Below are 16,324 nucleotides of genomic sequence, written 5' to 3'. Positions count from 1 at the left end.
AAAATGATTCACTGTTATGACCAAGCGTTTGCGCTGAATCTACGCAACCGAAAGAACAGGAATATATGCAAACTTTGGATACGTGGCCGCTTGTTAGAAATGATAACAAGGAAAAACAAACTATATTGCAAGTTTCTAAAATGCAGAAGTGCTGTTCTGTTTAGTCACATTAGGAAATTTAGAAAAAAAGGTGAATGCTGAACTGAATCGGGGAAAAACTGGATACATACCGTTATTTGATAAGATAAAGAATGACCCCAGAAAAGGTCGGAATGAAGCTAGAGACCTCAATGCCATGAAGACAAAGACCACTGATGTCAACATAAAAACGCCCACAGAAGTATTGCCAGGTACGGAGGCAGCAGCTGCTTTAAATGAATATTTTGTTTCTAGCACTCATCGTCGTGACAAGGAGGAGCATACAACCACACATATCGTGAACAGTACCAGCCTCACTATCTTGATTATACTTACGCATGGCACAGCTGCTGATGGTATTCAACTACTCCTTAAAGTTAAGAACAATGTATCTTCTGGTCATGATGACGTCAAACCAGCACCAATTAAATATATTGCTTATATTATCGCACCAGTCTTAGTTCATATCATGAAGATGATGTTCGAAAGCGGGATATTTCCCTATCTAATAAAAATGGCGTGAGTGGGCCCAATTTACAAAGGAGAGGATAAGGATTTCGTGACAAATTACCAGCTCATTTCTGTGCATTCAACATTAGACTGCAGAGATGCTTTCAACAGAGTGCCTTCAACATTAGACTGCAGAGATGCTTTAATAAATACAACATAATTAGTGACATGCAGTATGGTTTTCAGAAAAAAATAAATCTTGTGAAGGAGCTCTTCTCAATATTAGACGTGAAATTATATCAAGTATTGAAAAATAAATGTACTAATAATGTGTAATAAAAAAAACTTGATAAACTTGAAAAGCATGGTGTACGGAGTAACGCGCTAAACTATTACGTAATTACCTAACATAGCGATATCGATTTGTCAGCATAAATAATGATGAATCGTCTTACGCAGAGATCACTACGGATAACACACAAGGTTCGATACATGGACGTCTGAAGTTTATTGTGTATATAAATGACTTGTGTGATAACCCCGAGTTGCCACAATTAGTTATGTTCGCAGACAGGCACTTGAGGGTGATTGTGGACCTTTACAGAACTTTAGAATGCAGCCTGAGAGAGAAAGAGAACGCTAGGAGAAAGGCAGGAAGGTTAACCAGGGCTGAGCCCCGGTAGGCTACCCTGCACTGGGGAAGGGGAGAGGGGAAGGAAAGTTATAGAGGAGGAGATAAAAGGTCATTGACTAGGCAAACGCGTAACAGTTTCACCATCACAAGCAATGAAACAGGCCGGTGTCTTTGAGAAAAAGCAACTGTGCTTTTGTAGCCTTTCGGAAATCGGATGGGCAGTGCCATGGTCCCAATACTTTCTTGACAGTGAAATCACTTATGTCCAGTTGATTTAAAACACTGCACAGGTGGCGCCTCTCGTTTGTGTATGCCGGGCAGTAACATAAGATGTGTTCAATAGTCTCGTCGACGGCACAGTCGCTGCACTCCGCGCTGTCGGCCATCCCTATCCTAAATGAGCAGATATTGGTGAAGGCTACGTCCAGAAGCAGACGGCACAACAGTGTACCTTTCTTCCTAGAAAGTCCTGAGAGTAGCCCCAGTCGTAGATATGGATCGAGAGAGCATAGTCGATGATGTGTGAACTGTGATGTCTGCCCCTTATGGAGTGTCATGTCCTGCGCCAGCTTACTTAGGTATCTAGCCGAGTCAATCCTAGATAAAGGCACGGACACAGGATTTCTTTGTACGTGTGCATTTCTGGCTGCTTCATCGGTGAGGTCATCGCCGGAGATCCTGCAATGACTTGGTATCCACTGAATTACAACTTTGTGTCCTTGTTCGGTCGCATAGTGCAGCATTTCTCTGATCTCCCATACCAGGTGTTCGTATGACCCGCGACGAAGTGCTGACGAAATATATTGTAGAGCCGCCTTGGAGTCAAAGAACACTGCCCATCGATTAGCCGGTTGTTACTTAATATAATCGATGGCAGGGCAACAATTTCCAAACCAGTCGATTCGCTCACGTGACAAAGTTCGTGAATGATGTTGATGCGTCGTGATGAAATGACGGTGGCGCCGGTGGAGCTAGTCTGGGTGGTAGATCCATTCGGGTATACGTCGATTCTGTGAGCGTAGAAAGTGTGTAAACAGTCCAGAGTCGCATGCTTCAAGGCCAAGGCAGAAATGCTTTTTGTATTTCTTATTCCTGGGACGGAAAGGCGCACGTCAGGTTGTCGTAGGCTCCACAAGGCGGACGGTGAAGGCGCCAGGGGTATAAAACCGGCTGGTAGCAATGCGCGGTGGGAGATGACGACCTTAGAGAACAACGCCTGCGGCCGTTGTTCTGGCAGAAATGTCAAATGGCTCGATACCATCCGTGAATGGTGCCGAATATGTGCTCTCAGCACGTCGGTTGTAAGTCGTAACCGGATAATCCCGAGCCGATATAGCTGTTCCAGCGGTTGAGGAAGTTCGTGGTAGGCCGTGACAAAAACGTAGTGCCTGTGCTTGCACGCTCTGAAGTGCTTGAATGTTTTTCTTGCAAGTTTTAAAAATCACGAGGAGAACTGTAGCGCAGTACACCAATAAAAAGTGCTTGGTATAGCTGTAGCATGGAACTCAATGATGGACCCCACCTTTTTTCAGCGATTACTTTCAAGACGTGGGCAATAGATACCAGTTTCGCTTTCAAGCTAGCCACAAGAGGTCTCCAGGAGAGGTCGCAGTCAACAATGACACCTAGAAAATGATGGATGCGCTTGTAAGATATGGGCTGGCCATTAATGCTTATCTGGTAACTTGTCATCGTCTTCCGCGTGAAGGCCACCAGGGCACATTTTTCTAATGAGATTATTAGACCTTGAGTGCGAAGATAGTCAGATGCTTGCGACGCTGCCTTCTGTATTCTTGTTCGAACTTGTGGACGTGTCAATGCAGATGCCCACACAGATGTCATCAGCGTATATTGAAATACTGACTGTTTCAGGAAGAGCTTCCGCCAGGCGAAGCAAGGCAAGATTGAAAAGAACTGGGTTTAAAACACTACCTTGTGAGGCGCCACGGCGCGCGTAGTGGTCTGAGGTCGGGCCATCTGCAGTATATACAAAAAAGGATCTTCGTGTCATGTAGCTTAGGATCCATCGAAAGATTCACCCTCCCAGTTCTATTAACAGCATTGCGTCCAGTATAGCTAGATGGGAAACGTTGTCATATGCACCTTTCACATCAAAAAAGAGCGCAAGTGCTAGTCGTTTCCTAAGTTTCTGCTGTTCTACTTATGACACCAAAGCGATGACGTTGTCAATCGATGAACGGCCTCGTCGAAATCCCGCCTTAGAGTCGGGGTAAATGTTGTGCCGTTCAAGAAACCATTCCAGGCGCGTGAGAAACATCCGCTCCATGAGTTTAACAACGCAGATGGCAAGAGCTACAGGCTGGTATGATGTCAGTACCAGAGGGGATTTCCCTCCTTTTAGAAGGGGCACAAGACGACTTCGTTTCTAATCTTGAGGTACGATGCCATCTTCCCATGACCGAATAAATAAATTTAGCAGTTGTCGTCTAGCTGCTTGGCCTAAGTGTCGCAGAGCCGTATACGTTATCCCATCGGACCCTGGTGAAAAAGAACGCCAACAGAGTGTCAGTGCAGCTTCTAGCTCTTCCTTAGAAAATGGAGCGTCCATACTTATATCTCGTGGACCAGGGATATCGCATAAAAGCACATCGGAGATTAGGACTGTCCTGCCGGTGATTTTCGCGCAAAAGTCCTCTGCAACGGCAATTTCGCGGCGGTTGAGACGAAGTGCAAGAGCCCTGAAGGGATGACGTTGCATGGCGCCTGAGCGAATACCCTGTAGAGTTCTCCATACATGAGACAATGGCTTGCGTTGGCCTAATGACTCACAAAAGCTTTTACATCTTTGGTTTGGCAGCTGATCCATTCGATGTTGTATTTTTCTGCATACGCCTTGCTACTATAAGATAAAGAATTTACTTGGTACGCCTATATCTTCTCTCAGCACGTCTACGTAACGCCCGAAACCTTTTTAATTTGTTGTCAAGCTCCGTGCGCTTCTGTGAGCGTGTGAAGCGGCACGTACAATTTTTTCATTGCATCTGCGATTGCTTCTAAGCCACACGAGGAATCATTTCTACACGTGTCCTCCACTTGATCTTGATAAAGTGTCCAATCTATATACCGATTGACTGGTGAGGACACCGTCTCTTGGCCATCAATGCTGGCATAAGTCGGAATGTGGTCACTACCATGGGTTTCGATATCTTTACACCCCTGCACTTTTGAACTTAGGCAACACGATACCAGTGTCAGGTCGAGGCAGCTGCTGTACGTCGTTCCTCGCAGGTATGTCGGGCTACCATCACTCAGAAGGCGCAGTTTGTGGTCTGACACAAACGATATCAGTGAGCGCCCCTTCGAGTTTGTCCTCAAGCTTTCCCATGTCGGATGATGTGCATTGAAAGCACCTGTTATAATGCAAGAACCTGGAATAGCTGCCATAGTGTCTGTTAGTCTCTTACAACCAAATGAACTTGCGGGGTAAATATATACGCCTATATGTGTAAAATACAACCGCTGCTTCTTCAGAGTAATGCACACGTACTGGTTGTCGTCATCTGGCGGTATAGCATGGGCGAAATAAGTAAGGTCCTTGTGAATGTAAACAATAACTTTGCTGCTACTTCTATTCGTGGTTGAGGCGAAAAACTCGTATCCCAATAATATTATTATCTATGAGTTCGGCTCACAGATTACCAAAATTGGGAAGTGGTTTTTAAACACTACTTGCCGGAAGTCCAATATCCGGGACCTCAGGCTTCTGACATTTCATTGAAATATGAAGGCGTTTCGATTATCATCTGCTAACGATGGCTGTTTTCCTTGATAAGTTATGGTTTTGCTGTTAGTCTTCTTAAACAATCGACCTCTGAAGGCTCGCTAGAACAGGACTGATGGTATCTAGCAGCTACAATGGGCTTTGTGCGATTGGTGTTTGCACCCTCTCCATGCCCCACCGCGGTGGTCTAGTGGCTAAGGTACTCGGCTGCTGACCCGCAGGTCGCGGGTTCAAATCCCGGCTGCGGCGGCTGCATTTCCGATGAAGGCGGAAATGTTGTAGGCCCGTGTGCTCAGATTTGGGTGCACGTTAAAGAACCCCAGGTGGTCGAAATTTCCGGAGCCCTCCACTATGGCGTCTCTCATAATCATATGGTGGTTTTGGGACGTTAAACCCCACATATCAAACAACCCTCTCCATGAACACACGAGTGATACTCGCAAGGGAGCTGATCATGATGACTTTTTATTTATCCTTCTCTGTTGGTTTAGAGAATTCGGACAAGGAGTGCTTCACTGATGAAGTCTGATCCCCTCTCGAGTGGAGTGTAGTCGAGGGAGTTCCGGCCAGGCGTCAGCTGTGTCACTGTTGGCGGCTTCTTTATCCTTCGACCCGTTTGCGCTCGTTCCGGGAGACAGAAGTGGAGGTGCCTTTGAATGAGGTTCAGGAAACAACGATGTCTTGGATGTGTTGGAGCGCCGTCGATGACGCGATCATCGTCGTCTAATAGAGGCGGCTGCTTCCTGACGAGACGAGTGATCCCGAACCATTTTCTTCAACAATGCCATTTCCCTTCAAATAATCGAACAATCCTTCGAATATGCATCATGAGGCCCGTCACAATTCGAACATTTTCGAGTATCGAATGGACAAGCGCTACAGGCGTGAGGTTCAGTGCATCGGGCACAAACGGTGGTGTTCTTGTACACACTGCTCACGTGAACCAACTTCGTACGTTTTCTGCACTGAAGCGGCTTCGGTACGAAGGGACGAACAGCGTGCCGAAAGTGTCCCACCTTCACGTGTAACGGGAGGGTTTCATCGTTGAATATGATGTTCACCCAACGTGACGTGCCGAGACGACAAACACTTATGATTGTACATTCTGTAGCAAGCTTGATCAGGATTGGCAAGTCTGTGTTGACAACGGTCTCGTCAACATCCTAAATTACTCCATCGATGACTTTTTTGCCGAGCGGTATGTGAGAGCGGACTTCCATGCCATTGAGCTCTGAAACCTTGCGCATTATGTCCAGCGCAGCCGTGTAGTTAACGTCAATGGCTAGAACAATCTTGCGCATGTTCACTCTGCCGTCTTTGATTTCGTTTTCCACCAGTGCCTCCAGTTGTGCAGATACGGCTTGCCTGTTGAGGCACCTCATATTATACGTGGCGAGGACTGGCATGAACAGGACGGTGAACGCCTCGATACTACAGGAAGGTCTTATGGTGGACACACTCGAATTGGATGGCGTGCTCAGAAACCACCTCTTTGCCTTTCGGCTCCTCACAAGCTCGAAGGTGTCGTCACCGGACTCTTCATTGCTGATATAATAGTTCATGGTATCGTCACTGTCAGTGTCGCTCTCGGCCCCGTTGCGCTTCTTGGAGGCCGCTTCCCCAGGGATTCATGGGGTCTGGCGGACGCGTGTGCGACTCAATTCCTATCGCACGCCGCCAGGAACCCGCACTTGGCTGGTGAAAACAATGATATTCACCATAATAGAAAAACTGTATGACTCGCCGTTTTGTCTGAAAGACACTTCGTCTTCCTTCTTAGAATGCAGCCTGTTTTCATGAAGTACTCTATGGTAAAGGCAAGTCAGGCATACCATTACAAGCTAATGTGAAATGTCAAACAAAATAGGACACATTATACCGCGGATGTACCCAGCAATCCGCATTACAGCTTTCGGCAACACCATCAGAAAACACCAGAAATGAGAACGACTTCTGGGAAACAGATAAAGAGTCACCAAGCACCTTTACTACCCAATAGAATACATAAATTTCACGACGAAGTTTTGGAAGCGCCGAATGAATCATTCAAAACATTGCTTATTTCTCGAAATATTCACTTTGACTCACAAAGCTGCTGTGTGTATTTGCAACTTCCGTGTCTTAATTGCAAGTTTTAGTTGTTGACCGGAGCAAAATACCCAAGCAGTGCTTTATGTAGCTTTTTTTAAATGCGAAACATTTCTTGGCGAACTTCGGCGACTTTTAGCGTATCTATATATCTATCTATCTAGCCGCTTATGACATTTAGCTCTTCTGACTGTTAGAACAACGGTATCGATACCAAACTTGGTATGGCATAACATGAATATATGACGAACATTTTTGACTAGTGATAACATGAAAATCAAGACTTCAGTTTCATGAAATTTATGATTAACATTTCATGGTCTTGCTACTTTTGCAGTGGGTTCATTCACATGAATTGTTGCAATACTGGTATGGTATGATATGATTGCATGACCAAAACAAGCTACAGACCCTGACATGGAAATCTTGACATGCGTGTCATGTAACAACACGACTACATGACACGCTCATGATGCCCTCTCGGCTATTTCTGTTGCGTCACATACACCAAATTTGGTATTACAGTACGTGAAAGGATGACGAAGGTATGATACTGGTGCAAGTATGATAAACATGAGGTGCGTGTCATGTAACAATATCACTACATGTTGTGCTCTTGATGCGTTTGCGGCCGTGTCGCGAGCTTCACATATACCTAATTCGGTATTACGTGACGCAAATGGACGACATAAGTAAATGACACATGCAAACGTCATAATCACGACGTGCGTGTCATGTAACAACATAACTACATGCCACACTAATTATGCGCTCGCGGCTGTTTCGCTACCTTTATATTTGCCAAACTTGGTATTACGTGACGTCAATGCCTGACGAAGGCATGTGACTTGCGCAAACATGATAATCATGAGATGCGTGTCATGTGAGGACGGGACTACGTGCCACAGACAAGGCGCCAATACATTTTGACGTCACGCGGTGCGCGTGCTCACCGGCGTTGCCACGCCAGGTGCCGGTATGCCATAGACTCACAGGCACGCACTGCGTTGCTTTGACACATGCGCGTCTGCGAGCGTCCAGCGTCCCTCTGTCTCGAAAAGAGGCAGACACAGTGCTGTCATGGTAATGCATTGGAGCCAAATGCAGCAGGTAACATTCCACACTGGTTGCCTTCGGGTAGCACCGACAGACGCTGGTCGCGCCGGCCACGCTTGGCGTCAGACTATAGAATGCTCGCGTTGTGCTAACGTAGCGTTGCTGTCAATGTTACGTTGGAGTATATTGGGTCTTTCAATATGCACTCGAGGCCGTTTAGCTAGCTCAACATACACCAAATTTAGTGTTACTTGAGGTCAATATGTGACAAAGATATATGACTGCATGGTGCAAACATGATAATCATCAGACGTGTGTCATGTAAGAACATGGCTACATACCACGCTCATAGCGTGCTCGTGGTCGCTTCGCTAGCTCCACATATACTAAATTTGGTATCACGGGACGTGAGTAGATGACGAAGGTAAACAACACATCCAAATATGATAGTTATGACACAGAAGTCGTGTATGGCATAATTTGCCTCCAGCTAGTAACGTTGCAGTGACTTTAATGTAGCATATCATCCATGCTTCGCATATCATCAATTCCCACTGTATGTGGGATCTGCCATTTTTTTGTTTTTTACAGACATAACGTGTTTATTCTCACTTTTCTACTTTTTTGTACGCATGTTTTCTTATTTTCGTGACTATTCAGTCGAATATATATGTATAGTATATTTTGTAATGATTTGTGCAAGGTACAGTCTGCGTGCCCAACTGTCATAGGAGCAGAAGCCTTCGTCTGGCCATACGGCCTTTAGCTTCTGCTTTATTTCTGTTAAAGACAGAAAAAATAAAGCCGGTTCAATTTGATTCAATTACAGCCTCGCCGTAGCCTGGTTGTAGTGCCTGCCATTTTACAGCGAAAGCTGTTATGAGATTACAACACGGGTCACGGGCAGTTGCACGTTGTCCGCTGCCGCCGCCTCCGCCGCTGCCGCCGTTGTCCATAACCACATCGTGCGGAATGAAAAAAATAGCACCAATGACAAAGTGGCGCTTGAACCCGGGTCCACAGGGTGCCAGCCCGATTTTCTACCACTGAGTTTTGTCGAACTTGCCTTAGGCAGGCTTGATGTCGGGAAAGCAATCGCGTTAATACGACTTATAAAGCGTTTTACAACAGCGAAAGAACAACCAGTGGTCGCACCATGCAATTAGCGTAGCAAATGTGCCGTCCGATGCTCCAATCCATTACAAAAACTTGTTCTTGTTTCCATATTAACTGTGGCGCATACCTATGTCAGCCATCATTCCTCGTCGTCGTCAGCCACTGCATGGACAATTCACACAAAATTCCTAGCAAGTGTTTAGCGGATACCACGCTTCTCAGAAGAATGACGAGAAAAAAGCTTAGCGAATGCCGGCCTGCTACCCAAAAGTTTATTAGTATTGCCCTAGTGGGTACCAAGCAAGTGTGTTTAAAGTAGATATTTCATGAGTGTTTTGAAAAGACTCTGAAAGGCCGCTCTTCTAGTTTTCGCTGTGACTGTGCTGCGCCTACTGTACAGGCCGGGCGTTTTTTTTTTTTTAGCCTTGCGCTTTGCTTTTTTTCACTGACTCATTCATTCAGTGCCTTATGAAGTTTTAGAAATGTACTTTGGATGTCCAGCGCGTATTTATACTGTAAATTCGTTAAGGCATGTACCTGCGCACCATAGGGTGTAGTGTGTAGGTACGCGCGTCAGTGGGAAAGGGTTTAATGATATACGCCACCATCATGTTTTCTAGTAATGTTGACCTCGAAACTCATGGTCAAGTAGAGACTGCCGTGTACATTCCTGAAGAATATTTAGCGAAGGAAATTGTGTTTCGAAACAACTCACGGCTTCCGATTGTGCTCAAGGCGAGCAGGTCACTCTGCTCCCGGCGGCCGCTTGCCAAAAAGGCGACCGCGTACAGCTGGTAGCGAGTCCCGCACTGCAGCCCATCCAGGTGGTACGTGTCATTCTGGCGGCCCGCCAGGGATCGCTGTTGCCACTCACCATTTTCTGACTTCAGGTGAACTTCAAGAACTGCCGAGGTAAGTAGCAGTGAAACAATTAGCGGCACTTCTCCGTTATGCTCACTATCAGTTACAACCTGCAAAACTCAAAAGTGAGCTCTCATTTCAAAGCGTCAATAAAATATTCTTTTTTAGATGCTTACATTAGTTTTTGTATCTAATTTTTCATTTGTCTTCTTTCAGCTGAATTTGCGTTGTCTCTTTTGAATTTTTTTCTCGTTTTTTGCTTGGGTTGTTTGAAGTTTTTTCCTTAATCATTTTTATTGCATTTCCTCTTGTCGTGCACTAGGCTTTGAGTTGTATTGATTTGTATATTTTATTTTGTGATTTTCTTAAAAATTTAGTGTTGTCTTATATAATTGCTATTTTATTTGCTATCAAAAATTAAAATACGTTATCTGAATCAGGTGTTCTTCGCTCGCCGTTTGAAGAAAGTATAAAACAGTTTTTTATGCATAACTTTGTGGATTCTGCTTTATTCTTTTAAACTGTCTCGTGATGCTTTCTGCACGTTTTCTTTGGTTTTGAACAGGATGCTTTTAATTCTGCTCTTTATTTGTAACTTTAGTAAGCCACTGTCATTCTTTTTTTATGTTTTTGCGCTGTTTGTAATCAACCCTGCAGGGTTAGCTTAGATTTTCGCAGCACATTTTGCCTCAAAAATATCTTTACCTGCCAGGCTGTAACGGCTTTCTTCGTGGTAAACGGCATAATAAATAAATTAATGATTTACTTTGGTAACACTTCCAGTTCCTTCCGAGATATTGACAGGAGTGGGTGTAAAGTAAATAAAAACATTCTGGTAACCATCCACGAAACTGATACAATAAGTATACAGGCTTACAAAAAGAATTATAAAAAATTGTATTTACAATGAAGTTATGTTATCGAGTGATGCGAAAGAGAAAACCAATCGCATGATACAAATTGGCAACTGTGTAGTGCTACAACACAAATATGAAATGTATAGGTAAATTCTCACTGACGCGGCTGTCGAACGACCTCACCGTCGCGTCGAAAAAACGTAGAATAGACGCGGCATAACTATGTGTACGAACGATGGGGGTAGCAACCTCGACGGTAGCTCGTTCCTGTACAGTGTATTCCAACTCCTATCATGTTTTTTTCCTGAACGTGTAGAAATGAAATAACAGTTTTCGGTGAAAAATGTGATTGTTATATCATATGTACCAGCATACCCTAATGTAAACAAGAATAAAATGTTATTGGCACGTTGTGTATGCAATATGAATGTTACCTAAAGCAAGAAATTTAATGATATTGATCACCACAACTGGCAACAATGCTGCCGTGTGTCAGTGACCTTGTCGTTCTACCCACGCGTTCTTTCGTGTTCACTCTGTTTTCTTTCTTTTTGTAGGATGATGCCGATGAAGTTTCATGGTCGATCCCTGACGGTGGGTTGCGCCAGGACTTTGAGGAAGAACGAAGCAACCAACCTTGTTTCAGTATTTTCGATTTATTTACCAGCAAATCTCAGAAGTTACCAGTTCCTCCTTGCGGTAATCCTTCAGGACACACGAGAATCTTCCTGGTGCGTAACTTTTACGTCGGGCTCCATCCAGGAAACGTGAAAATGCCTCGAGCGACACAGACAGTGTGGCAACCAGTTTGCATTCACATGGCTTTAAGTCTTTGGACAATGACTTCAAAATCATTGTGAGTCGATCAGAGAAACGAATACTGCTGCGGAAGATATCGTTAGAAGGGTTTATACCATGAAGACTGCATCACAGCGCTGGTGGCATAACATACTTTTAATGCCCGAGGACCATGGGTCCAACTTGCAAGTCCGCAACAGGCACGTTCTCTTTCTGCTTCCCAAGGAAACCGCGTCGACTGAGACCAAAGATGTGAGTATCAATGCACGGAAGAATGTCTAGCCGTAGATGCGTAGGTGTGTGGAGCATTTGCCGTCATGAGGGGGGGGGGAGAAAGATTTGTCGCAGCGCCTCCTCCTAATGCGTCAATGTATGAAACAGACTTGCGCACCTCTTTTTAGGTGACATAAAGGAGGGTGGCCGCCTCCCTTGCCTCTCTCGCGCACGCGCCTATGTCTAGGCGTTTTGCACCATAGTACATTGCGAATACTTCGGAACATAAGAGTAAACGTCCACGTGAAAGTTCAAGCAGTGCTCGTGACAGGTTGTAACGCCAATATAGGCGTCATTTAGGATGTGTCTCTTTCCATTCCAGCTGAATGCCTGCCACTACTATTGAAGCCAACTGTAGAAGGCACCCTCCTCACGCGCATCACCGGACTAGGCAACTCACGTTGCTTGAGAACTGTGTTCAAGAAAGACGGTCTTGCGTCGTACGTCCAAGTTGTCCACGTTCACGACAAAGTTCATCCATACGTGCGAAGCCACTGCAATACTCAAGTGCGTCAAGACAGGACACGTGAACTGTGTATGTGAGATCATTACTATGTGTCTGTGCTGCGCTGAATGTCATTCAAGAAAGCCCTGTGGTGCCACTGTATTACGATATGTTAACTGCCATGGCGGTCATGAAGCTTCGTCCAAAGACTGTCTTCGGGTGTGAAATGAGCCCGTGGTACTCAAGCATATGGTGCGAGAGAATTCAACGCACAGTGAAACTGCCGCTATACATCGACAAGGACGGCCTCTACTCCGAATGTTATAACGAAAAGACCGCTCTGCCTATAGAGAGATATCATCTTCCATAGGAGGCTGCCTTACGAGCATCGAACTCAACAAAGACGGGTACTGCGAAATCGAAGGCAGGGAGAGCAGTCCTATATCCTGGACAGCGGCCCTCCTTTGCACAGTTTCAATCTGCTACAGAGTCGTAGCGAATCTCGCCACCCTCGATGATTTCACAAACCGCTGATACGACAAATGAAGATCGGCTAGTCATAAGCTTGCTTCAGTCGCTGATGAGTGCCATGCATGTCCTACTGAACAACACAGTCTGCGCAGAGCGCCTGGCAGTGCTGAGCACCCTGAGTACGGTGTTTGCAGCTCTAATGTAAAACCACAATCAGCAAGGCACCATCATTGTGATAGGAGGTCAAGTCTTTTAGTGGAATGCCAGAGCTCTTAGGTCACGCATTTCTGACTTTAGACAGTTTGCATTTGTGAACCGTTTACCCATAATTGTGCTTTGCGCACCCAATATATCAGCTTCCTTCAAACTGTCATGGCATGAGTGCTTTATGTTTTCTCTCGCGGAGACTGCAGCAAGGTTATTGTATTCATGCGCCGTGACCTGACTTATGTTCACCACACAGCCTCACCAGGCGAAGATAATCAATGATGGCTCACTGTGAAAAAGAATAAGGTGATTTTCATGAATCTCGGAGCTTATATAGCTCGATCAAGCTGCCTAGAATGCAAGTGCCTATGCGGTATTCTGACACCGACTCTACTCTCATGGGCTGTGATTGGTGGCTTTATGCCCGTAATTTTGTATGGGAAACTCCATGGTTCACTCTAAAGGAAGGAAGTATGTGTACTTTGCCACGGAATATGATATTCGTGTTTTTATTGATGAAAGCCCTACGTATCTACGTTCATCAGCCTACAGTAGCTGCCTGGACTTTACAATATATTTCGCACTGATTCACCTGAAAAGCGCACTTTTTCCGGATTTCGAAACGCTGGGCAGCGACCACATTTCAACTGACTTGAGAATAGAAGGTTTCAGCAGCTCCAAGTCCGCCAGAGTCCTCAAATGAACCTATTGGTGAAAATTACATTGGTAATGAAAGACTTTTGCAGTAAAGGCTATTTCCGTAACATAAAGGCCTCAATAAATTCCCTGCGGATTCCCTTCAGATTATCATGCATTCACTTTTGATTAGTTACAGGCGCACCGGTTTCGGCAACGAGCTTGAGAAACTTAGCGCAATGCGTTATCATGCAGAACGTACATACAGACGCAAAAAGTGCATGAATGCTTTGAAGTTGGCTTGGCGAACTAAAAATAAAACACAGCAGCACTTGGAAAAACTGGATTGGAGACGTAGGGCATCGTTCATCGAGTCATTCGACCTGCTAAAGCCACTATCGCATATATAGAGAACTGTCCGGTGTCTTAGCGTGAGCTTTGGTCAGCGACAACCGTTTCCGTGTATGGCTCTCCGTCTACAGTGTAGAGAGATTGACGTCACGAACATTTCTGTAGAAGGATTGCCAATGAGTCAAACTTTCTGTATTAAGAACGACGACACTTGGAAACCCACTGCTCTCACGTGACTCCTTATAGAGTGCCCATTTATTGCGATAGCAATTATATGAAAACTCTCGGCTGGAAATTGCCACTCGCGTCGGCATTGACGTAGGCGTCACTCACCGTATATGTGTACCTATTTATATACATGAAAATGCAAGAAAGAAAAAACACCCTGGCACACAGAATTGAACGCGTGGCCTCTGCGCCGTGAAAGCAAAGCTTTGACCACTCAGCCACCCCGGAGTAGGTCTTTTACCGTTCAAACGGCAAGGTATTTATATCTACCACTTTCAGCTGCTCACTAGCATCTCAGGGGGATTTGTGTTTCTAGCATTACCAGCAAGATGGCGCAATTATCTTCTACTAGACGCGTTTTTAAAGTGTTTTTTGAGCACTCCCGATCGACTGTGCAGATAAGTTGTTTTGCATATTTTAAGCTTGCGTTTTTTTATTAATAAAGCAGCATTTAAAATATTTGTAGCACCTATTACATTGTAGGGCTTTTTCGGTGGTCAGTCACTAGGTATTTACGAGTTTGTGCGTGTGTGTTTGTTTGTTTGTCTTTTTATTTTCTCTTGTCACGCTGTGGGGGAGGTGCGCATACATTTAACACGCAAATTTTTGTATTAAACTCAGACTTTCTCTTTTTCGTAGGGCAGGGAGTGAGACAAGTCATAAGGACTATTGGTGTCAGAAAGACATGGTTAAAAAGGCTGTAAAGTGTTCAGGATGCGCGGTGGGTTTGAAAATGGGCACAAGTGAAGTAGCGAATGGAGAGGAGGCTGACGCGAAGTGTAGGCAACGTGAGGTCGAGGAAAAAATGGAGGAAATGATAGTTGCCCAGAGTGAACTGCTGATGAGAATTACCGAGCTGGAGACGGCGTTGGCGACAGGGCAAGAGAAAACGAGGGCAATGAGAGAGAGGCTGAAGTCCGCCGAAGAAGCACTAGCCAAGGTGAACAAAGGAGCGGCCGACGAAGAGAACAGTAGGGTACCGGCAACCAGAACGGCGGAGAAGAAACAACAAGCAAGTTTAGAAAAAACGGGTTCAGCCGTTTCAATTGCCCCAATGCTCAATTTCAGCGAAGTAGTGGTGGGGCTGGGAGGGGACCAAGCAGCCGGAGCCACAGGTATAAGTAACCCCCAGGTGAAGGATGCTCCAGTAGAAAAGTCACAGCATGTGATAATCGCCGGGGACTTGAATTTATATCGATGCGCACAAGCAATCAAAGAGAGGGTAAGAGGTGACAAGAGAGTTGCAGTAGGGACGTTTCCAGGGCGCAAGCTGGAAGCATTCATGAGCCAAGCGAGCACAAAACTCAATACTAAAGCTCATACACGAAACCTCGTTATAATTTCAGGCGATTTAAATTATGTCCTAAATAAAGATACGGCAGGACTAGCGCCCACACTGGTTAAATGGGTCAATGACATGCGCGCCACTTCTTTCCAGGTACAGGTAGTGATATTCACGATACCGGAGGTACCAGTGCGTGACGGCAACCTGCAAAGAGCGGTTGTCAACGCAAACCAAGAAATATGGTGGAAGAGTCGAGAGAAAGGTTTTGAGGTGGTGAAAATAAACAGAGAGGCGCATAGGTGGGGTGGTTTTCAATGAGACAGAATGCACTTCGATGGGCGGCTAGGTTATGAGGTGGGTTGGCGAATTGCAGGACGTGCAGTAGCTTTTTTGGGTGGCACGCAGGCCCTTCGGGGTGCAGGATAGCTAGCAATGAGGAAAACAACCAGGAATACTCTTTGACAGGTGGTATGGACAGATACGATTCCAAAGTGGCCCCAGTATCTAAGATAGGTAGAGTCTGGGGCAGAAAGAGACGTAGCCATGAGGGCCTACACAATTCAGCCATAGGGTATATTAGCAAGCAGGGTGGCAGGAACAGGCTGAACAGGGAAGAGATAAAAAACAGCTAAGAGAGGAGAGGCCGATGGTATACGGTTTTGTAGAAACACATCTCAAGGACATGGAA

The 16,324-nt window shown here is 45.3% G+C and overlaps 1 protein-coding gene across 9 annotated transcripts in view; it reads right to left on the bottom strand.

The window, feature by feature from the left end:
- Positions 1–16,324, bottom strand: part of LOC119172975 (cell adhesion molecule Dscam1-like) — a 2,235,730-nt gene that overhangs the window by 873,359 nt on the left and 1,346,047 nt on the right. For all 9 annotated transcript variants that reach the window (XM_075891768.1, XM_075891770.1, XM_075891774.1 and 6 more), the window contains one exon: positions 9,940–10,128. In XM_075891768.1, the coding sequence (XP_075747883.1) occupies positions 9,940–10,128 (189 nt within the window). The remainder of the gene's footprint in view (positions 1–9,939; positions 10,129–16,324) is intronic.

This window comes from Rhipicephalus microplus, chromosome 4 (genome assembly GCF_043290135.1).
Source record: "Rhipicephalus microplus isolate Deutch F79 chromosome 4, USDA_Rmic, whole genome shotgun sequence".
Lineage (NCBI taxonomy): Eukaryota > Metazoa > Arthropoda > Arachnida > Ixodida > Ixodidae > Rhipicephalus > Rhipicephalus microplus.
This window is presented reverse-complemented; position numbering and strand designations above follow the sequence as displayed.